Source organism: Trematomus bernacchii, unplaced genomic scaffold, assembly GCF_902827165.1.
Source record: "Trematomus bernacchii unplaced genomic scaffold, fTreBer1.1, whole genome shotgun sequence".
NCBI lineage: Eukaryota > Metazoa > Chordata > Actinopteri > Perciformes > Nototheniidae > Trematomus > Trematomus bernacchii.
This window is the reverse complement of record NW_022987648.1, coordinates 13,086,198-13,110,008: the sequence shown is the minus strand read 5'-3', so window position 1 is coordinate 13,110,008 and position 23,811 is coordinate 13,086,198. Positions and strand designations below refer to the sequence as shown.

The 23,811-nt window shown below is 40.8% G+C and overlaps 1 protein-coding gene across 1 annotated transcript; it reads left to right on the top strand.

The window, feature by feature from the left end:
• Window positions 1–1,614: 1,614 nt before the first annotated feature.
• ralba (v-ral simian leukemia viral oncogene homolog Ba (ras related)) lies at window positions 1,615–18,624 on the top strand. Its single transcript, XM_034134170.1, has 5 exons — window positions 1,615–1,737; window positions 14,242–14,442; window positions 15,512–15,720; window positions 16,720–16,897; window positions 17,011–18,624. Exons 2-5 carry the CDS (start codon window positions 14,329–14,331, stop codon window positions 17,131–17,133), a joined length of 624 nt encoding a protein of 207 aa, XP_033990061.1. The 5' UTR covers window positions 1,615–1,737; window positions 14,242–14,328; the 3' UTR covers window positions 17,134–18,624.
• The last annotated feature ends 5,187 nt before the right edge of the window (window positions 18,625–23,811 follow it).

Sequence of the window (23,811 nt, the reverse complement as noted above, 5' to 3'; positions counted from 1 at the left end):
CACATTATTACCTCCTCCGAGACTAAATACAAAAGCCTCATGCATCAAGCTGTTGAAGTGCTATTCATTACTCCGCCTGGTCTCCAGCATCTCAATGATAGGGAAAACAAGTAGAGACAACAAGCAAGGTCGAAGTCCTCTTAAGGCCTGAGGGGGACACTGAATAACAGTGCAGCCAATATTATATATGTTCTAAGTGTATGCCCTTCTTAGCTCCCGTATAGGGACCAATAAGCCAAGTGCATTTAAATTGTGTTTATGTTTAAAAATGTAATATCTTGTGTACGTGAAGCATATGCATCCTCAGATTTCCTCATGAAGTGAAGTCTAATGTATGCTGTCTCTTTTTTTTGTGTATTCACACTGGCTGGAAATACAACATGAATAATGTATTAACATGTTTAATGATCAAGTGTTATTTCTGCACATTTAATGTCCAAGAAAGTATGTGAACCTCTGGAGCATAACGGGCCCCTTCATCATTTTGAAATATATTGTATGTGTGCTCTTACTCCCTTGATGCAATTAACCTGGAAAGAAAATAAAGAGTGCACACTTTTATATTCTCTTTCATTTCTGAGGCCAATGTCTACAGACCTGTGTGTTGGGAGAGCATAGTGACTACCTTTGAATCAACTCTATAAATATGACCTAAAAAAGCCCCCGGTTGGACCATTACCATTCATCCATTTACTTTCTATACTCACTCATTCTCATTCAGGGCCATAGGGGCACTTTTATTGCAATGCAAAAGAAAAAGTACTGCCTGTGCTGTTACTCATTGTAGACGACATAAGTTTTAATAAGCTCCATTTATTTTAAATATACATCTTTATAGGACTTCCTCATATACTTACATAAAAGTGTCTTTGGCACAGTGGTCTCATTAACAAAAAAACTAAGCAAAAGTTAGATATAATGTCATGTCTAAATAATGTCAGGGTTGAAAGTGGAAAGATATGACATTTGTTTCTGCTAATTCCAATTTCTGTGATCATCTGTCTGTCTTTTAAAACATCAGTGTTTGTTATATTTTCTTCTGTGATTTCTGAGGATCAAAATAGTCAAGTCAAATAGTCTAATTTGCTTAAAGACCAAACAGTTCATACAACAATAATAAGTAGGTGTATTGAATATATATATATATATATATATATATATATATATATATATATATATATATATATATATATATATATATATATATATATATAGTTGTAGCCCTGCATTATGTTTATAATCCATAAAAAAAACGAGATTTGGTACAAACATTTAATTAAACCTTGTATTATGTCATTATGGTCAAATTCACCTAGGACATCATTTGAGTTTTGAAACTTGTTTAAACCTAAAACGTTATTATTGTTAGCAAAATGTGTCTATTATGGAAACGTAATGTGTTGTAAAGAGTAGCAAAGAGATGAACAGAGAGATGTGCGGCACATTGTTACTAGACATTTATAATTTAATTATTTTAGTAGCCTATGACTTATTTATTTTTAGCAAGGGTTGCATTGAGCGGGTCAACGGCGACGAGCGTAGTATTATGTAAATTAAATAAAAAAAATAAACGGGGAAAGATGATGATGACGCAACATCCTGTCATCTGTACTTTTCACATCCGGAAGGTGGGGCTTTTGTTGCAGGAGCGGTTTGCTTTGGAGAACCAATGCCCCGAAATGCTCTATTAATGCCAAGATAGCATCAACCGAGGGCAGAAATAGAAATCCTGCTTTGGTAAGTCTTCAGAAAATTATGAATGTTGTGGAACAACTGGGTGTTTCTTAAAACGGCCGTTATTGAGTAACAAAGTACCACACCTGTTTTAAGGAAGGACGAGCGACCAGTGACCGCCTAACAAGATGATATTAAATAAACTCCTAATTCCTCTGGAGTTTAATTTACTAGTTTCAATGTCCGATTTTGTGTCGTAATTTGCGTGTCATGTACGGCTGTATGTGAAATGGGTTCGGAATAATGCTCATATTAGACGCCATGTAAATAAACGGTGGTAAGTTATCTTAAGGTTAGCTAGCGATACCACTGTTGTTTAGCCTCTCCTGGTGTGACACATTTCGCGTTATTGTGTGGGTACTTGTGAATTGTTTTCCCATCATTTAATGACTAATACAAGCATTTAGTGCGTTTTTGTACATTTACGATGTGGTCGTGCTGCTTTAGTAATAAAGGTAGTCGTATTGCCAAAGTCCATGTTTGTGTTGATGGTGCCAGACACTAGCGTTAGCTTATAAAGCTATTGTAAACTCAACAGTTATGCTACCGTTAAGTTAGTATTCCTGTTAAACAGATGTCAGGTGTTGTCGGGTAATTTAGTGAAGCTCATAATATATATTGCGTATTGTTGAAATATGATATAAGTAATGTCGCTTAAATTAAGTGCTGAGAAGTTTCCTCCCTCGGAAGATGACACACCCAGGCTGGCTCATGGTTCCTTCAGTTAATGTCGTTATAAACTTAGCTGTCAGCAGAAACAGTGTGACTGAGTATTTTTCCACTGCACCATCAGATAATTACATAGGGTGTAATGCTGGTATTAACACGTATTATTCCTCTATGACCAATCTACAAAATTAAATCATAGAATCAATTTGTTATGTTCCAGTGGACTTATTGATACGCAGTTAAAAGTACATTTTCTAAACACTCAGCCCTGCTTTAAGGGCTATTTACACCAGATACACTTTGTCACCCGTGTCAAAATACAAAAGATCAAAAATAACACAGTTTTTGTGTAGAGGCAACTCTGTTTATTTGCTAGCAAAGAATGTTTTAGGCTTTACTAGCCTATATGAGTGCTGGATAACCAACTGTATTTGGGGTTGTGTTTACTGATGCTAAATATGGGTGTAACGTGTTTAGCTCTTATCAGCCTTTTTTTGTTTGCAGACAGCTTGAGGGGATTTAGGATAGTGTTGGCAAAACAACACACACTTATTCCTTCTCTATAGAGTCTATACTAATACTCCCTTTTGGTCCCAGGGAAAAGCAACAAATCGAATTCCTCATCCAGATTCATGTTCATTGGTGATTACCGCCTAGTTTTAAGTACTTAAAATAGGCTGTTTCATTTCATGTTCTCTATAGAGATTTGTCCAGTTATTTATTCAATATGTGCAGTGAGAGAATAATCGGTCACTCAGTCAACTCTTGTTATCTGAGTCCTAATACGCCCCCCCCACCCTTAGGCAATTTTATTCATAACCAGTCAGTTTGTTATTGAAAGATTTCAAAGAGACATTAGCGTAGACTCATGAGGCCCAGGTTTGGTGATATTTTTGGTGAAATATCCCTACTGTTCATATTGCTTTTAGAAATACGATGTTAAATTGAATAATTCCCCAATTATAGACACTTAAAGGTAGGGTATGTAAGTTTGAGAAACCGGCTTGAGATCGCTAGAATTTGGAAATACACGACCGGAGAAAATCTGCCACTTCCTTATAGAGCCCCTCCTCCAACACACACGAACGCGCACATGACCAATGAGGGCACGAGATAAGTTTGTGCACAGATGGAAGGCTGACAGGCAGGTAGGCCATCCAGTTATTTTAGCCGGGCCGGCTAAAATGATTGGTCATACTTTTTACAGTACTACGGCTTCCACAGATGACATTTTTTTATGGATTTTTTGTCAAAGCACTTAAGATATTCATTGCTATCGGGATGTTGAGAGCATTCCATGGAATATAACAAAAAGTGTATCTCGAGCCGGTTTCTCAAACTTACCTACCCTACCTTTAATATCCATTATCGTAGATAATTTATATTATGTTAAACAATAATCTTGTATAATTGCCATAGCCTAGGAATAGGGCAACAATTTGTGTCACAGAAACATACATGTATTTAAGTAATATCCCAAATAAAATAAGACAAAAAGATTCCAACTTATTTAAACTATTGCACCAGTAATCTCCTTTGTCTATCAGAGTGTGTCTTTGTTCAACTGAAATGGCTTGTCACTTAATATCAAATGTGTAGTGTCTAGTGGAGCGGCAGTATGGCCTCCTGATGACACACAACGCACAACCCTAATTTCAACTTGACCAGATTTTCTTCACTGAAACTTTTCTCTGCAAAATGTACAAACCCACTCTCTGACCCGAAATTCATAACGGTACATGTAGGTCTAAAACTTTTTGGGGATAATGAATGTTTGAGTAAGATCAAAGACTCTTACGTGACTGATTATTACTGTGAAGTGTGTAGTGCTAGAAAGCTTATATCAGTGAAGATAGCTTTTGAAAGTGAGATCTCCCATATTCCAAGCCTAAAATGTCCTATTGTGTGTGCCAAGGTTTAGTTGTTGAAGGGTTAAACCCGAGAGTTAAGTCAGCCAGTCAGCAGGTGTCACTGAATATTATATCATAGTTAACACATCCCTCATTAACATCTCTGGAGCAAAATGCTGTTTCCAGCACAATCGCTGCATGCTCAGAGAAACTCATTCTGGAACTGTTTTGCAGCCTAGTCTGAATTTGAAAAACTATTGATGGCTGATTTGTTGACCATTTTATGACCATATTGTCCAAGTTTTTTATTTTGTTTCCCGCTTAAACAAGAAAATGACCTCTCTGCTCTTAAGATAAATATCAAAAACAATCATAGGAAGTGAAACTTTCCAGTGAAATGTGAATTTATGAAATAGGTAGGTTAGAGTCTTGATTGGCATTGACCAGTATTGTAGCCACAACACAAAGATAGAATTCTGCCCATTGCAAGCAAATGAACACAGAAGTGGAGAAAGGTCTTGTGAATGAGGCCAAGTCGGCCCTGCATTCCTCTTCTTTCTCTGTCAAGACCGTCTGGTGTTTATCCCCAGAGCTTCAAAATACACTTGAATGTTTTTCTTAATGCTAATCCCTCCGGTTCCTTCCTGTTACTGCAACTTATCAAAATATGACAATCATTTTCTGCAAGACTTCATTTTCCTAATTTCAGACCTTACCTAGTTGGCGTGTATCAAAGGGCTCCATCTGCTTTTCTGATCTGCAGCTGGAGTTCCTCAGTGACCTGTGTTCTTGGTGTGTACTAGAACAGCCAGAAAACCATCTGCTGCCAGAAAGACTTGGACAGTGAGTGATTATGTGCAGTGGATGGTGATGTAGATAAGTGCATACCAAGCCACCATTCATACTCTGCTTTTTGTCAGCAGCGAGGAAGTGAGTTTTATATATTTTGCTTGGTGTCAGCTATTATTATATGAACTATGCCTGGGGAGTTCAAATAATGTTACCCATGTGGCCATCACTAGTGTGCTTTTGCTGGGAATTACCAACTCCTTTCCAGGATATGTAAACAAGACAATTGTTGTGGTTTTTTTTCCATTTGCAGAGGAATTGGATACTTAAATGGTACAGTTATTTGTCTTCCCCTGAGCCAGCCAATATGACATACTGGCATACATACAGCGGATGTGTAATGTGTTTTAAGGGACCAATTATGAAAAGCAGTAGATCCTGTTTTCTACAGAGAGAGGAACAACTCATAAAGATATTTGTTTGCAGAACACAATGTATGAATTCCCCTTAACCCACTGCTGGCATCCAGAGGCCTGTTAACTTAAGTTAGGTTGTGTTCGAGGCTTACTTTGTAGGCTATGCTTCTCTCCTCAAAAAAACAACTATCCTTTACCGGCACAACCAACATTATATTCCAAAGATACCACGGAAGCACAAGAGCTGTGCTTAGTTTGGATAGTTTGAAGCTACATATATGTTGTCCTAAAGGTTGTGTGTCCATGTTGAAACAAATGTTAGCATAATTTAATCCATTATGTATTATTGCGTGTCCATTTATTTCTTAGTTGACAAAAACAAAGATGTGGTTAATCTGTTACAGTAAGCTTTGCGGTAACTGCAGGGAAGTTGTGCATGGTGGAGTGAGGATTACTGTGTCGAGGCTGTTGAACATGGTACAGTAAGCTTGAAGAACCGTGGTTTACATGCACCAAAGGCCCCATGACCACCTCAGAGCTGTGAGGGAGAGAAAGGGGCAGTGGGGGGTTTCAGATAGATGTTTCAGTGGTGCTGTCATTGTCTACAACTCCCCCAATTGTAACCCTGATAGCACCGCAGGCCCCTAACATGATGCAGGTGGTATGTAACCCAACCTATTGTGTTTCCTGTCTGGCAAATGAGAAAATATATAGCATGTTGGAGATACGTAGTGGACACTTGGGACATACTCAACAAGAACGAATAGATTTGATAGTGAATGTTTTTTGTTGTTGTTCTACCGTGAACCAATCCAATGGAATGCATAAGTAATGGGAAAGACATGAGTGAGTGTTTGGATAAGATCACCAAGGTCGGCTGCAGGGAGGTTAGAGAGGATATCTGGTGTGTGTTATGGGCTAGCTTTTGCATCACCATTTTGTGTAATGTATGTATTGGCTGTATATATGCAGTATCACAACATGGGGTTGTGTTTTAGGTCAACTCTTTGTATGACAGCCGAATGGGATCACTGGAGACTGCTTGCACCTTGATGAATGTCTGTATGAATAAGAAAGGGGGCTTTTTTCGGATGAATTTCTGTATGAATAAGAAAGGGGACTTTTTTCTCTTTGAAGAGAGATGTATTTGAAAAGCGGCTCACTCAGTGTTGCTGAAGTAAGAAGGATTGTAGCACAGAGAGGATTTAGTTCCCTGCTGCCCGGTTCTGTCAAAGGCCCCTCTGTGCACTCTATGGCCATGGGTTGTTAGTATGCACTGTGGGGTGCTTTTAAGAATTTCTTCTTAACTGCCGTGTACCATCTTTTTAAGTAGGCCAAATCACTTCCTTATTTCCACTAGCAGTCATCGCTAGTTTACACATACAGTATTTGCGATGCCTCCACAATGATTTGCTGTTAAATTGTGAATCATTGGTTACTGTGCAAAACAAACATGAGGATCTTGAATCCCGATCGCTGTGTGCCACAGAAGACCTATTCTTGCACAATCCTCATGACAGAGGTGACTCATCTAGATTATTTTGTTTTCTCCACAGTGAGCAGTAATTATGACTAGTTGGATAGGTAGCTGTCTAGAAGCTAATGGCTCAGTCCTTCTTTCCCATTGGCTGGAGAACAAATAAGGAACATTTTCAGTCTGGGAGCGGTACAAATTGGATGAGACACAGCAAGAGTTTTGCAGCCGGTGTGTTAGGGAGGGAGTTGTCAATTGCTGGCAGCAGAACTATAGGGGGTGGATCTGTTTAGATCTCGCCTAACAAGAATATGTTGAGTACAAGGGAAAGAGACGCAAATGTGTTTTTGCAAAATAATTTCACAATATCTTTCAATGGAATTTCATCATACATTTTGCCCTTTGACTGACATGTATCCATTAACTAATATTCACATTAAATAAGTGCAACATTGCAGTGTTTCAATTTCATCACACACACCTCAGGACACGATAGATAGTTCTAGTTGACTCGGTTGACTCAACGTTGATGAGAGAAACATCCAAACTGAGCTAATATCATTCTCAGATTCTTGGAAGTTGTTGAGTCGTTATTGGGTCAGAAAAAGCCCCTGCTTTCTCCATCAGAACGGGAGAGGAAATACCCTCACCCCTGTGACCTCAGGAATGCAGAGAAAGAGAGTCTTTAGGGTCTCTGCAACTATGGCTATTCTGATTTTAGACACACATAATTGTACTTATTGTAACTTGCACCTCAGTACATACATTTAAATGTGATCATGAATATGTTGGTTTGTTTAAACCAGTTCAACTTTTAGCTTCTACACATGGGACAAAAGATAAACAATCTTCCTATTCAGTCAAAGTATAAAAATGGGTGGCCATGTTATTTTTGAGGTGTTTGGACTATGTTCTTGGCATCAACATGCATTTTTGGTCTCCACCTGCTTGCTGTGATTTTGTATTAGTATTTGTGTGAGTCCTGGCAAAACCCCGGAGCCTCCATGCCAGTATGTCAAGATGAGCAGGAGAGGAACACTGGCCCCTTCTCCAAAGGGAATCTTATGGCGCATTTCCATTGCAGCGCGTAGCTCGCTTTAAGCGTGCCGTGTCGTGCCGTCCCCTTTTTTGGTTGTGCTTCCACTAGGCCTCGTTCCGGCGCGGCACGGCGCGGGGCCACTTTTTCCCCTCTTTTCTGGCCCTAAAAAATTGTGGTTCTATCGGGGCCAACAAACAGGGCTGAGTCGGGCTGAGTATGCTAAACTAGAGAGAGGAGCGCTGGCAAGAGGGCTAGAACTACAACAAGATGGACATATTTGACCGTGATTTAATTGTAATACACGTTTCAAAATGATGCCGAAGTAACAACATACTGATACCGGTTAGTAAAAACCATGAATTAATGCTTTGTCAAGTCTGCAGACAGACGGCAGGCGAAAAACCTTTTAAAATTCATGTTTTTCTAGATGGAGATTGGCTAACCTAACGCAGTATATGCCCCGACCGTCCACACTCACAACAACGGCCTATACAGACATAAATAAAGCAGCGACTGTATTCACCATGACACAGGCAGTCTGTGGTGTGTACTTGTTTAACTTTTGTCGAGTTTCTGAACATATATAAGGAGCTGTGAGCTCCGAGTGCTCACAGCTAACGGCTGTGTTGTGTTTCTGGATTTCTCATTGAAGATGACGTCACGGCTCCGCCTACACTGCGTTACTATAGTAACTACCCCAGTTCCTAAACTGTAATGGAAGCGCAGCATGAAGTGAGTCGGCCCTGTTAAGGCCCAACGCGGCCAAGCCGTACCGAGCCGTACCGAGTGTGGCCGAGGCCGACCGTGTAGTGGAAATGCGCCATTAATGAATTCCTGTAGCCCACACTGCACTGGGGTCATCTATATTTACGGAGCTCAACAACCACAGTGGTCTGTACCCCTCCTCCATAACCTTACACCCCTTTAAACAGGACAGGCACCAAGCAAACTGCGCTTCAATATCTAGGTCAGGCCTAAGTATGGATTCCTCCCTTGCCCTAACACTGCATGCAATGTGGTGAATTGCAGTTGATGGAAATATGGTGGAACCCCTGCCCTAAGGTCTGTTGGAAAAGTTGCACTAAGCACTTTCTTGAGCTAAGCATAGCATCGGCACTTTCAGTTTATTAACTGTGATTGCTTTTATTTATAGCTTTGGGATGCGTGCATGCGCAAAGAGAAGTGGGTTACACTTTAATTATTTAGATAGTGACCCCTATGCATAAGTGCTGAGTTTGGCATTGGTTCCTTTTAGAAGGTGTGTAGTGGTGTTTGTATGTTTGTGTAGATATCCTTCCTATGAGCCCTTTCACTGGCCTGGTTACTGATAACAATGACAGGAAGAGCACAGGTCATACTTCCTGGTGGGGGGGGTAGTGGAACTTTGGTACCACATCCTCAGTATCCACAGCCTTCATAGCTGGCATACTGAAGTGTAGGCTAACTTAAAGCAAACCAATTGGTCTCCTTTGTTTTTGGAAAATGCAAGGACATGTTGCAGCAAAAGCTCAATTTCAATATGCAATGTGCCTAAATAAATCTTACACCAATTTAGCTGGTTTCCCAAGTGTATGTGGTGTCGTCGTGATCTACTTTTACCCTGAAAACCCTAATGCAAAACCACCCGAGTTGGAGCTATGAGTTGTTTTTCTGCTGTCAGCAGGAATGTTTTCTCCCCTCTGCCTTGTCACGTTACCTCTCAGTGCACACTCATCCTGCTCAAGTGTAATGTTTACTGTTAGGGAGGAGCAGATTGGGAATAATGTCTTGAATTAGATCAGCGCTTCCATTAGTGTGACATCCAGAGAGGAGGGGAGCTGTTTGTCTTTCTACAGATAGAGATACAATGAAATAGGGAAAGAAGGTCAACTCTGCAGAAGAGAAGAGCTTGGTTCCCGAGACTCGACAGCAACAGTATTGAGTCATCTGGGAGACAGACTTTCAGGATATCAAATCAAAGTGTCTGTGTCAACTTTATCCCTATTGCTTCTCTGCACAACAGTCACTTCTGTTTATACAATGTGACATCTGTTAACATTATCACCACAGGCTCAACTGTGTATTTGATAGTACATTAGGCTGGTAGTAAGTAAATGTTGTAAATGTGTAAATGATTGTTGACTGAGCAGAGTTGCCAAAGGTGGAGCATAGCATAGAACAACAGCGAGTGCTGACACCTTAAACTGTGTGTAGTGTCAGTAGGCTTGACAGCCAGGAAGTACTTGGTTAAGAGTTGTCATAATACAGGATATTGGCTCCGATCCCAAAGTATAGGATTCCACTTTTTGGCACTTATATAAAACACTTGTCTGTTACAATTAAAGGCAAAACACCAAACATTGTCTCAGAAGGATTTGGCAATCGTTAAAAAGCCCAATAATGGCTGTTTTAATGCAGTGTTCCATTACAAGCAAACTAGGGATTAGGGCTGCACGATATTGGAAAAAACTGACATTGCGATATTTTCTTCCCCTGCGATATATATTGCGATATGAAAAAATACAGGAATTGAAGAAAAGACCGTTTCTTTTGTCCGCAAACCATACTTTCTTGAACTTTAATGCTATACAATTGGTATTTTTAACAATATTTAACCGGATGAAGGATTTTAGTCACGGACTTCTGGATCTTAAAGTGGACCTATCATGCTATATTTAAATGATATATTGTAGGGCCATACCTATATAAGGTATATTTATACGTCTCTGTTTTCAAAATACCAAACAGATCATGCATTTTAGCCATGCCTCATTTCACTCTATTTGCTGTTCTCCAGCACTGTTTTTGCACGGGGCTGATTCTGTGAGCTGCAGCTGACCACGCCCCCCTGCAGGAGAGGGGAGCCGTGCTCTGATGAAGTCAGAAGAGGGGGAGAAAAATAGATCTCCGTCCTCCGTGTTTTATTATATTATTATAGGCCTATAGAGTCGTTATTCATTTGTTTTAAAGCTCAATAAATAACAAAGAAGACCTTTGACCGGCACTTTTCTAATTTTGTCCGTAAGATTTAAACTTTAACGGACATCTTGACCGGCGAAAGAAAACTAGGGATGTCCCGATCACCTTTTTTTGCTCCCGATCCGATTCCGATCATGTGATTTTGACAATCTGCCGATACCGATTTTTCCCGATCCGATCTTTATGCAATGCATTAAGAGAAAAAAAAAGGAGAAAAGCATTCAAGTTGTCCCTTAAACCCCACGTTCTCCACCACAGATAACGGCTGGTCATCCAACGCGATGAATTCAGCTATCTTGGCTGTTTTTTTTGGCCTTTTCACTGTTCTGGGGCAGTTTCTCTTTCCTTTTAAAAGTCTCTGAAAGTGTTGGTTGTTTCAGTGCCGTTACCCGAGTGGCCGCTGTGTCCTCGTTGTGTTGTTGTTGGTGGTGTTTGTTTCTCAGGTGGCGTATTAGATTGGTCGTGTTGAACGTAGCTCTGTTCTTTCCACCACGCGGAACCTCCGCCTTGCAAACATTGCATCTGGCTGTTACACTGCCTTCGCTTTCAATTTTATAATACTTCCAAACTCCTGACATTTTCTCTGTCCCGACTCCCGAGTCACCAGCTGAACGTAGCCTCTCGTTAGCTTACTGCTACTATTAGACACTGCGCCCACTCTGTTGCCAGATTTGAGAGAAATAAGCAACTAGGTCTATGAAAACAAGCCCAAAAGAAGCAACACATACATGATGTTGTGTAATTTTGAACCAAAACTAAGGCCTCAGGATGACTTTAAGACGTGAACATGGTCATTTTTGTTTTGTAACATTAAATAAAATACAAATATTTTATATAAAAAAATAAAAAATAAAATAAAAAAAGATTCCCGATCCCCGATTTTTTTTCCCCGATTCCGATCTTTTGAAAATCACGTGATCGGCTCCGATCCCCGATCACGTGATCGGATCGGGACATCTCTAAAGAAAACCTAACTGAAACTCTGCCGCACGGTCCCCTCGTTCCTTGGAAGAGGCGGAGAGGTGGGTGTTTGTCATCTGCTGGTGGACTAACCGGAGAGAATTACCCCTAGATTCCACCGGGTCCGTCTGCGGCGCGTTACGGGCGCGTTACGGGCGCGTTACGGGCGCGTTACGGGCGCGTTACGGGCGCGTTACGGGCGCGTTACGGCTGCGCCGCAGTGCTCACGGCGATCGCGGCCACTCTAGTCAATGGGTGCTATTCCACCACACGTGGCGCGTTGCGGCTCAGAAGCGTCCCAGAAGCGGCTCGGCGCAGGGCTCCTCTAAAATTAGGATCGAATCCTATTTTTGTCGCGGCGCAGCCGTAACGTAAGGTCGGGCAGGCAGGAAGTGGAACCTTCAGAGCATATATAGCATATATATATATATAGATATATACACACACACAAACTAATTGTGCAGACCCTATCCCTCCGTAGTCTTTCAAGTAGGAGGAGAAATGCCAGCGTTCTCCTCCGGTTTACAGGCACTGTGAAAATTATATATATAGAATAATTATGATGATGAATGCATTTTTTTACCACTAAAATACAGCAACACATCTTTGATTCATGTCGTTTATAACTGGAATATTACAGTTATTATTAACTTTGTCTGTACAAAGTAGCCTGTCCAGGAAATATGCCCAAATCAACAAAAACTGCGAGCCGGCAGGCAAGACGCTCCGCTTCTGAAATGCTTCTGAAACGCGCCTGGTAGGGTATGACGCCGGAGGAGGCCGGACCAAAACCGCCACGCGGTGCAGACGGACCCGGTGGAATCTAGGGGTTACAGTGCTTGCCTCGACGGGGAGGGATTGCATTGAATTAAAGCAGCGGGAGCAAACGCTTGCCTCGGGGAGGGAGAAAAAAAGCCACAGCGGAGAATAAACAGAAGGGTAACCATGGTAACTATGCGCGGGAAGTCTTCTTCGCTGCTTTTGTGGTAGACTACAGCGCCACTTACAGGCCTGGCATATGTACTACAGCGTCTCCAGCGCTTTCGAGCAGCAATGGCCGGCCGTGGCCCAACCCCACATTCCCCTGATAGGTGGAGAGTTGGCCCAATAGCCGTAGCGCCACTTTACTGACGTCAGTGAAGTGTTCAAATCTGGATCAGTTTTTATCAGATCCGTTGCAGCCCCTTTTTTAGAGATTTGGGTATGGAGGAAAATAGAGAGGATTGTGTTTTCTGACACTTGGTGAGTTCCCTGGAACACCGGGGACACATATTCATGTATAAAAGACGTACAAAAGTGCATTTTGCATGATAGGTCCCCTTTAAGTTATCAGAGCAACAAGCTGTGCTAGCTCGGTTATCCCGCTGTGATCTGATCAAGAATGGTTGTGATTGGTGGTTTGCTGTGCATGCAGAGCATGCATGTCACTCACTCGTACCCCTGACATGAGAGCCGCGCGAGTTTTCCTTTTGTAGCAAGCAGCAAAATAATTGTAACATGACGTGTTTGAGTTCATTTGCCTACTTGATATCGCACGTCTTAAAAAATATATATATAGCGCATAACGTGGTTATCGTCACGACACGATATATCGTGCAGCCCTAGTAGGGATTCTCAGTATTGAGATTTTTGCCATTATCCAATCATTGTTCATGGTAATGTCTGCTGATACAGCTATCCTTCTAATTTCTTTGAAAAAATGGCAAGGGTCTAACTCCAGCAAGTTCATTTATCTTACAGACAAATCAATAAAATTGCCTTTTTAGTTTTGGAAGAGTATCCCGCTAATATTGCTGATTGATAACCTGTTTGGACCTTTGGCTTATTGTGAAATATCTGAAAGCTATGTGGCTTTGTACATGTTCATTTTTACAACAAAAAAAGAAGAAAATTGCACTGTTGTAACTAAGTTGTAAGTTGTCCATGACAGACATAGAAGATATGAAAGTCAGGGTGAAAGCAATTATGAGCTCTTGCTTCTGAGGGCAGGGCTCATATAGTGCAGATAGATAGCCAATGATTTCTGCCGGCCTTTTAACGAGATGAGCACATGATGCCCTATTTTAATGCTTTGCTAAATGCCGCCTCGCAGTGGAGAATGATAGCTTCATTACTTCTGATTGGCTGCAACGACCTTTTGATGGTGAACTTTATGAAGTTCTAGGATTCATGAGTAGGCAATTTGGCACTTTAATGTGAAGGGTGGGGGTTAGGATTAAAGATGTGTTAGAGCAAAGCCTAGTGCCTTGGCACAGAAACGTACTGTCTTAGTCAAAGCTGTCATCTGTCCACACACTGAAAGGAGGCTGTTAACTGTTGGTAATGATATCTTTCTACTTTTGTCGTTCACAGGTTGGGTCATTGTCTGTGTGCAGAGGAAGTGTATGAGTGGGTGTGTGTGCGCATGTGTGTGAAAGAGACACAAAGAAGAAACCAGTGATGGCCACCGGTAAAGGTAAAAACCAGAGCTCTCTGGCGCTGCACAAGGTGATCATGGTGGGGAGTGGAGGCGTGGGGAAGTCGGCCCTCACCCTGCAGTTCATGTATGATGAGGTGAGTCAACACACCCCTATTAACAGCTTAACACTGCTACATAGTACATGGAGAAGTATGGGTGTTAACAGGGAGACACACCTCTTTATCTAACTAGCTTCCTTTTCTTCACTTATCTCCTTTTTGCTAAACATGTTGATTGTGTCAGCATTTCTCTAAAATGTTCTAATTTAAAATGATTCTTCCAGCGATTTACCAGTAGAAACCTTTAATGTGAAACAATTGCTTTCAATAAGGTTGCTTTCAGGCCGCTATCTGTTACTTAAAAGTAAGAACTTGATTATAGGAAACAAAATTGGCTCCTACATCACAGAGGTGCAAAGAAAACTCTAAACGCACACTTTTCTCAACTTCAGTGCTAGCTTGACCACACATGTTGTTTACTGTTACAACAACACCAACTTGAGGGCAGAGACGGTCATGATTTGTCTCTGCTACCAAACAGCATATCTGCTACATGTTTCACTATTCTGTTGCAGGCGTAGCCTTAGACTTTCTTGCTGCCTGTCATCCAAAACATGGTTGTATATCTTTCTTCAAAATGCCATTTTCTTTTCTTTTGAAAATAACATTTTCAAATCAATATATATATATATATATATATATATATATATATATATATATATATATATATATATATATATATATATATATATAACTATATATATATAACTATATATATATATAACTATATATATATAACTATATATATATATATATATAACTATATATATATATATATATATATATATAACTATATATATATATATATATATATATATATATATATAACTATATATATAACTATCTTAAATGAAATACATTTGGAGGAGCATGGAGAAAAACAGAGACACTGACATTCATGTTTCTCACCTATGTCCACCTTGTTTAAAGAACGTGTTTTGAGCCTTTGGCTCAGACGGACGACTTCTCTTGACCATTTTCATTAGTTTTGGATTGCTAAACCTCTAGCACTTTTCTAAAATTACCAGCGTCACTTAGTCCAAAGTGTTGAATGGCGGTCGGCCCTTCAGACGTTAACAATAATGGTGATATGTTTCATCCCTAGTTTGTGGAAGACTACGAGCCCACCAAGGCAGACAGCTACAGGAAGAAGGTGGTTCTGGATGGGGAGGAGGTCCAGATCGATATCCTGGACACAGCCGGCCAGGAGGACTATGCTGCCATCAGGGACAACTACTTCCGCAGCGGGGAGGGCTTCCTGCTGGTGTTCTCCATCACAGAGCAGGAGTCCTTCAGTGCCACCGTAGAGTTCAGGTACTGTCTCCGGCCTTCATCTGAGTGTGTGGGGGACCAAGAACATGTAAATGGCGCTCTTTGTGAGCTTATGGCGCATTTCCACTGCAGGGCCTCGCACGGCTTAGTACGGTATAGTTAGGCCTTGGTAGGCCAGGCTCACTTTATGCTGCATTTCCATTACAGTTTAGTAGCTGGGGCAGTAACTATAGTAACGCAGTGTAGGCGGAGCCGTGACGTCAGAGAAAAAAAAAAAGTAAAAAAAATCGCAGGCTTTGCGATTTTTAATTGCATCATTTCAAATCGCGATTTCGATTTCAAATCGATTAATCGTTCAGCCCTAGTGCTATATTATAATTGTAGAGCGAGAAGGCTGTCGGTGTAGATCAGTTGTTGCAGGAAGGTTTTGATGGCAGCTTCTTTAAAAGAAAATGCTGAAGTTAAAAATACAGATTTTGGTCAACACCACTGTAGAATCACGTACACCTGAAATAATCTTGTTGAACTAGATTTAAAGTGACTTTTCATTGCATCTTTCTGGGTATCACTGTTAAACACTTTTAATCCTGTAAATAAGCAAATAGTTTAAGCCTTTTATCAGAGCATACCTGAAAGCAATGGGTTAAACAAAAAAGCAATTTTTTTTAAATCCCTAAATGGCACCTAAACTGATCTTGCTAACATGGTTCAAAAGCTTTTTTAATGAATTTTAGATTGTATCACTATTACAATACACCCACTTATTTACACAAGTAAGACTAATATCTCAATAAAAATTTGATTGATTACACATTTGTCTAACGGGGCTTAACAATGTGTACAGCTACTGTGCTTAGACCCTCGCAGCGCACAAGGAAAAACTCCCAGAGAAAACACACACATGAGTGCATACAACTAGGAGTAAGACGAATTAGGAAATGCATAAGGTAAATGCCCTGACAGTCTGAGCCTGTAGTAGTCTAACGAGCCAGCCCTAACTATAAAGCCGCGCTAACTTTTAAATCTGTTCTGTGCCGGCAGGGAGCAGATCTTGCGGGTGAAGGCGGAGGAGGACAAGATCCCTATTCTGGTGGTGGGGAACAAGTCGGACCTGGAGGAACGAAGGCAGGTCTCTGTGGAGGAGGCCAGGGGGAAGGCCGAGGAGTGGGGGGTCCAGTACGTGGAGACATCGGCCAAAACCAGAGCCAACGTGGACAAGGTCTGTCACACTGCATGACTATAATCAATGTGTTTTTTACTGGGATATTAATTGTATCAGAACTGTAGCGAATTTGCCAATTATGACTTAATTTCTTTCTTTTTCCTCCCCAGGTATTCTTTGACCTGATGCGTGAAGTACGAGGCAAGAAAATGGCAGAAAACAAAGACAAAAATGGAAAAGGAAAGAACAAGAAGAACAAGAAGAGCTTCAGGGAGAGATGCTGTTTACTCTGATCTCCTCCCGGACCTTAACAACCCACAATACAACTGTTCCGTTGGGAAACAAAGCAGAGCGTCCTTGCCATTGTCATTCAAATAAAAATGATATTTTTTTTTTAATAGCTGGTTTTAGTTAAGTGATTAGTACAATCTCAACATTTTTAGTTTTTAATTAATGGTATCTGAGTCGCTATTTCATTGAAAGATAACCACTGTTGTGACTCAGACTGCTTGATACGCTCGGAGTAAGCCAACGACCAAACTGCCACTGACACTAACTCTGCTGCTCAGACATTCTCCACTGTTAAACTCAGCGATTATACTGCCTTTGACTTTTCAGTGTACACCACAATTGTTGAGTCTTTGTGAAGTAAACAGTGCTCTTAATTTCTTTACCTGATCCTAACCTTTACCTGAATATTTCTTAGTCTATGTTAGTATAGACCCCTTGAATCGATGTCCATCAATTAACAAAAAACTCTAATGCTGCTGTCCGTCTTATGTTTGACCCTTTATGATGACACTTAATGTCATGTGTATTCAAGATGTTGGCCTCATTCATTTATCTGTCCAGATATTAACAACTTCAGAGTTTGGAATGGCTTTTAAAACTGGAAGCTTTCATATTTTTTTTTTTTATTGTTTAGCCCTCAAGGCTTCTCTTTTTTTCCCCCTTATTTTTGTAGATCATCCAAGGATTACTGATTTTCTGGGAGAATTTGGAAAATCAAAGGAATTGTTGCCAAACAGGGTTATTTTAATTCCACTGTTACCAGGCCTCAGAATTTCAGGCTAAAATCTTTGGCGACTGTAAATCACAGAAAAAAATAAAGAAAAAATTATAGAGGTAAATGAGAACTTACTCGGAGCTCGCCGAGCTTCATGTAGATATTTTAACATTTGTAAAGAAAATGTTGAGGGTGTGAAAATAAGGTTGTAATGCGGCGACTGGTATGTTTTTGTGTTGCTATGTCCATGAAATCTGGCCCTTCCTCCCTTCTCACAGTGCAGATTATTCCCTGTTTTACACAACTGATAAAGTTGTGAGACAGGTGTTGACAATCCATCATGCTTCTGGTCCACGATGGCATTTTAATCAACAAAGTTTTCTTATTTTTTATTCTTTGGTCTTTTTTTAAAACATGCACTACATTGCCAATACCTAAGAAGTGGACTTCATGCTGAATGGAGTCATGCTGGAGAATCTTTAAACAGTTGGTGCCAACAAAATCACAAAAAAATCGAACTATGTTTGTGGATGTACAGTTTGTATGTTAATTAACTCAGTGTGCATTTCCCAGAATCCTACAACATTTCTGTTTCTGCGTGAGAGAACTTCTAACTGTTGTTTAATCAAGTGCTAAAGTGAACAAGATGTTCCTACCACTGCCTAAACCATCCTTTGTAACATGGCCTCCCTTTTTCTTTTACTTCCTACTGCTGTGAGTATGCTTTTATCTCCCTGCAGCGAGAGTGTTTCTGAATAAATGCTTTTTTTCTTTGTAAGTATTGGACATTATTTTAAATGTATTCATATGTTTGTACTGATCAATCTTAGTTTTGATTTAAATATCAGAACCAAAGCATAAGCTGATAATACATTTGATATACGGATGTTCTAAACAGTGCCCTCCACTGGCTGGTGGAGGTAATGAAACTGCTCTTAATACTCGCTGTATTGAATGTGTACAGTAACTTTGGCATTAGCCGCTAGAGTGAAACGTCATGGCAGTCATCTGTTGTTCCCTTTAGGGTGTTCTGTGCCCCAGTTTAGTAGCAAACTGCAAGTACTCACTTTGCATTGATTGTTCCTCTGCCATCTACAAAAGAGTTGCCAATGGCCTGCTCTTTCTTCAATCTGACAGTGATATACTACCACTGTTTTTTATTAACCTTTCAGGCTTATCTTACATGGCAGGATGAGGGTAACGTCACCCTTTAAAGGAACAAGTCATGGGCTTTTATTGCTGAACCCCTGTGGGGGCCTGTATCAGTGAAACTCATTTCGGAACATGAAAACAGGGTTAACCATTTCACCAGGAAAAGACAAACCAGATATCACTTGGAAAATATTGTTCCTGTGAAAGATTGTAGGAAGTGTCTTCCCTTTTATTTTTTAAAGGAAGGAAGAGCTGCAGAATTTCAGTATGACTACATTTCCTCCTCCTGACATTGAGAGAAGTCAGATGGTGTTCCAAGCCTCTGATACAGGATGCTGATGCAAAGAGCCAGACACAACATTTACTTTAAAAAAACCGCATTATATTACTGAATTATTCCTATAGGAGCTTACTTGTCTTCTTTTACTCGAGTGAGTTATGGTGACCCTATTCTGCTTTATTTTTGAAAGCTCCTGTAGTATTCCTGTAGGGACTGATGATTTGCTGTGGTGTTTGTATTTGGCATAATGAAAAGGATTTTTTTTCCAGCCCTATTTTGGGATGAAGTCCCCTTTGGTATAAACAACCATACTCTAATGCCTTCCAATCAATCGCCTTGATGGCAATATGTTGGCAACCAGACTACTCCAATATCTTAACAGATAAAGCCATTGCTTTTCTGAGGCCTGTCCTACGAAGCCGGATTTTCGCTTAGCGGGCTAACTTCAGGGAAAACTCTGGCTTTCCGGTCCTACGACGCTGGTTCTCTTTTTACCGGGCTAGATCTCCATGGTAACTTATGCTGAACGGCTAGCCTGGTCCGGAGCAGGTTAGGTTCCAGGATGAGAGATCAACTCAGTGAAAGCACCGCCTGCTGACCAATCAGAGCTCAGTGTGCGGAGTTTAAAGCTATCAAGTCATATTACAGGAGAAAGGAAATACAGAAAAACTGCCGTTGCAGGAAAGACGGCCGGCAAAAATCACAGACTGTGTGAACATGAAAATTAATAGAATATCCCCTCCCATCTTCAGAGCAATCTGACTAAAATAACATTAGCGTTAAGAAAGCTACTTAAATATCTGCCACAAGTTAACATAAGTAACCGGATCAAAGTAACATTAAGTTCAGTCCGCGGCACTGTGAGTGCAGACGTCGATGTGTCCCATTATCATTCATATCATACCACATCATAATGTATCATATATTTCCTTATCTGAGTCAGCTTCTTGAGCCGTATCTGGCCGTGCAACACTCACAGTGTCACATACAGTGTTCGAAATGCCAGGGGGAGCTTGGCTCCCCTAAAGAGGGGGGGAGCTCCCCTGAAGGCCGACTTTGAGATAAATAGGGGGAGCCCAAAAAAATCGTGCATATTTGTGTCACACAGATTAGAAATGTTGAGTTTCTGTAAATAAAAGTTCTTGAAATAAATAATAGTCATTGTTCATTACAGTTTATGAATATTTGTTTTATATTTGTGAATATTTCTGGGTGTTGCCATCTGTACGTGGCGGTGCTGCATCCTTTACGCTACTTACGTTGCTATGGTTACGCCGGCGATGCCGGCGATGCTGGTATTTCGGTATTCGAAATGTTCATATTGATATTTTTTTAACTTTGTAATACAAAATATGGCGAAACGAAAACAGCCAAGCCTCGCAGCTTTTGGATTCACAAGCAAAGAAGCGAAGGAATCTAAAAATGACAAGGTGAACGGAACAACTTTTAGCGGCGTTAGGGTCGAGTTTGACAGCTCCACACCGAGGGAGAGGCCTGCCGATGCGGAGCCTGAAGAGGCTTCAACAATGAAAATGGAATGAAAGGTAGCCTATCCATGGCTTTTCATAAATAGAATTAAAATGTGGATGTGAGATTTGCAAAGAGGCAACAACTATATTGATCTCCCTGCCGCTCGCAGAAAAATCCACCGCCAGTCAACAGAGCGTGCGTGTGACATATTTAGTAACAGGATGTGCACTGAAAAATAGGGCTACCCCGAAAGCAAATGGGTAATTCGAACACTGGCTTGAGTTACCGAGTTGATAACCAGCGTCGTAGGACCGCTTAGCGAGAGCGCGTTTGTTTTGGATTAGGTAAGCCGGGTAACTCAAACATATCCAGGGTCTGTTGAACTGGATTCGTAGTACAGGCGGCCTCAGGTGCAATCTAAATGTAACTGCTTTGAAAACAGTGCAGAGTGAAATTCTGTGGGGATCTAAATCTGTAACATACATGGTTGCCACTTCTCCACATCCACTGCATGTCACACGTAAACAAACTAATCCTCCCCTCAATGTACATCACTGACGAAACTTACCAGGTTTGGAAAGCCTGCAGCATTCTCCCCAGAGGAGCTAAACATGTCACGGCTCTGATAAGCACATTTACCTGCCTGACACTCACCTCTCTGGATTTCCACTCTCCCCCTGCACCTCTAAGTAGGCAGATTAGGTGGTCCGTTAAAGCCGCAGGAAGGCACTTATTTAGAAATATATGAAAGGGCAAAGTGAGCCAGGCTAATGACCGATGCAGTGTCAACGGACCCACTCTGGGGTATTTTATCATTCTGTAGAGAGGGGCTCGTCCTCTGAGTAACCCTCGTTATATCCAAGCTAATGTTGGGGATGAGGATGTTCATGTGATGAAGCACCATCACGCTCTTTCATTATACAAAAAGAGAAACAGACTCGGTGGACTTGTGCCCAACCTATAAGATAAATGCAATGGAGAGAGAATAAGTCCTATTTTAGTGAGTGTTACACATGCTGCTGTGTGCACAGTGTGTCTCAGAGGGGAGATGGGTTCACTCTTTGACCATGGGATGGCAGTCTTGGTATTCTGAAGAGCCGTGCTGCTGTTCTGCTTCATTAGTGCTCTCACTGTGCTTTCTGCTCTAGGCTTCGTTGAAAGGTGACTATTGACTGACCGAATGGCACGAAATCGATGTTTACCACCCCGCATAAAATAATAACTTCATAAATAATGTGTTTTATGTATCTTTAGGTAAATATATGAATTAAAACAAGGTTCCACATCATTAGTAATAACATAACTTTATCTCAGTTTTTTTTTGTATTATCTTCAACAACTTAGCTTGGACATAGTCATCAAATAGATAGTGAAGCAGCATCACGACGTATAGTGTTTAGTGTGTTTGACATTATAATTTGTCAACTTTCCAACCAACCGCAACACCCATCTTTATCACTACACCGTGACACCAAATGTCAAAAACGACCATATTGTTATTGTTGGCATCATGTCAGTAACTTAAGAACTGAACTGTATTGCTGCTGTTATTGCTGTCAGAAGAAGAAAGTAGACCTATTTGGGCTATCATGAAAGAACAGTTGTCTTCTACCTCTATTGTGGGGCCTTAATAGCAGAACAATCAGCCGCTTTGCGTTGCAGCACAAATGACTGTCTGTGGGAGAAAGAAAGAAAGACAGCCTTTTTGAAACCTCTTCTTTTTCCCTGACATTCTTGTTTTTAAGAAGAGTGAGTTGCTCCCTCAGCAAATCCTCAGTGCAGACAGACAGTGTCCTCATATGTTCTTGGGTGTGAGTCATATTGTGCCAAAGATCAACTCTGTTCGATAGTGTAGTAGAAAAGTAAGACTCACCCCTCCATGTAATAAATGTAAGCCCCTTCATACATATTGAGCTTCTTGTTAAGATCATTGTGATATTTGTTTTATATGATTCCACTCAATGATGACAACAGGAACACAAAGCTTTGAAAATATAAGAAAAATTAGCAGGGATAATTTATTTCATGGTTTAAGGGGGCCGTTTTTGCTTTTTGGGGTTTTCCCTTTCCTTTATTGTGTTATAGGTTTTTGTGCATGTTAATGGTCTGCAAAGGCTAAAGTTCCAAAGTTCATGTCAGAGGGTGTTTCTCTCCCACACACTCCCCCCCCCATGCCTGAAACGCCTCCATTGTAGTCCATTGTTTACTTCTGTTACATTGTGACATCACTACGTAACCATTACGCATCTATTGTCAGCGCTCAAACACATTGTACGTGATAGGCTTAAGGGCTGGACATCTCTAAGCGGTTGACCAATCACAACAGAGCCGGCCAGCCAACAATCCGAGCGGACTGGGCTCTTGTTTCAGACAGAGGGTGAAAAGAGGTGCTGCAGCACAGGCAGTATGAGAAAAATAAAGACCTTTTTGAACATTAAAGCATGTAATGTCACAGTACAAATATGAAACCTGAAAATAACCGTAGATTACTCTTCAAGACACTGGTAGTGGCCTACCGTGCACTGAAGGGATCAAGACCTTCCTACATCCAGGACATGGTCAAACCATAGACTCCAGCACACGCTTTGCATCAGTCAATCGGCTTGCCAGTCCCTCAATGCGAGTGGGACCAGGTTCCCCTCAACAAAAAACGGCCTGTTTGCAATCCTGGCTCCAAAATGGTAGAGCAAGCTTCCCACCGATATCAGGACAGCGGAGAGTCTGCACATCTTCCGTCGAAAAGACCCAACTCTTAAGCTTGTACCTTGACCTTATAATTAAAATAAGTAGCACTTCAGAGTTTAATTCAGGCACCAGCACTCACAGTGGCCTTGCTGGTGGAAGGGAATATGTCAGCACTTTTCTTGTTCTTTGTTTGAATCTTTATAGTTTATTGAACTTACTGTACATTGCTTTGGATAAAAGCGTCAGCTAAATACAATGTAATGTAACTAAGACTTCCTTAAAGAAACATCCATTCAACATCTCAGATACAATTTTATACAACAATAAATAGCAAAAATAGTTAAAGGTGCTATAATTACTGTTGCGTGTGATTTACAA

Bases quoted from the DNA above. Each gene is read 5' to 3' on its own strand.
- ralba (XM_034134170.1), top strand. From the start codon at position 14,329: ATGGCCACCGGTAAAGGTAAAAACCAGAGCTCTCTGGCGCTGCACAAG. The intron at 14,443-15,511 runs GTGAGTCAACAC...TTTCATCCCTAG, and splicing joins TGCAGTTCATGTATGATGAG to TTTGTGGAAGACTACGAGCC. The intron at 16,898-17,010 runs GTCTGTCACACT...TTTCCTCCCCAG, and splicing joins CCAGAGCCAACGTGGACAAG to GTATTCTTTGACCTGATGCG.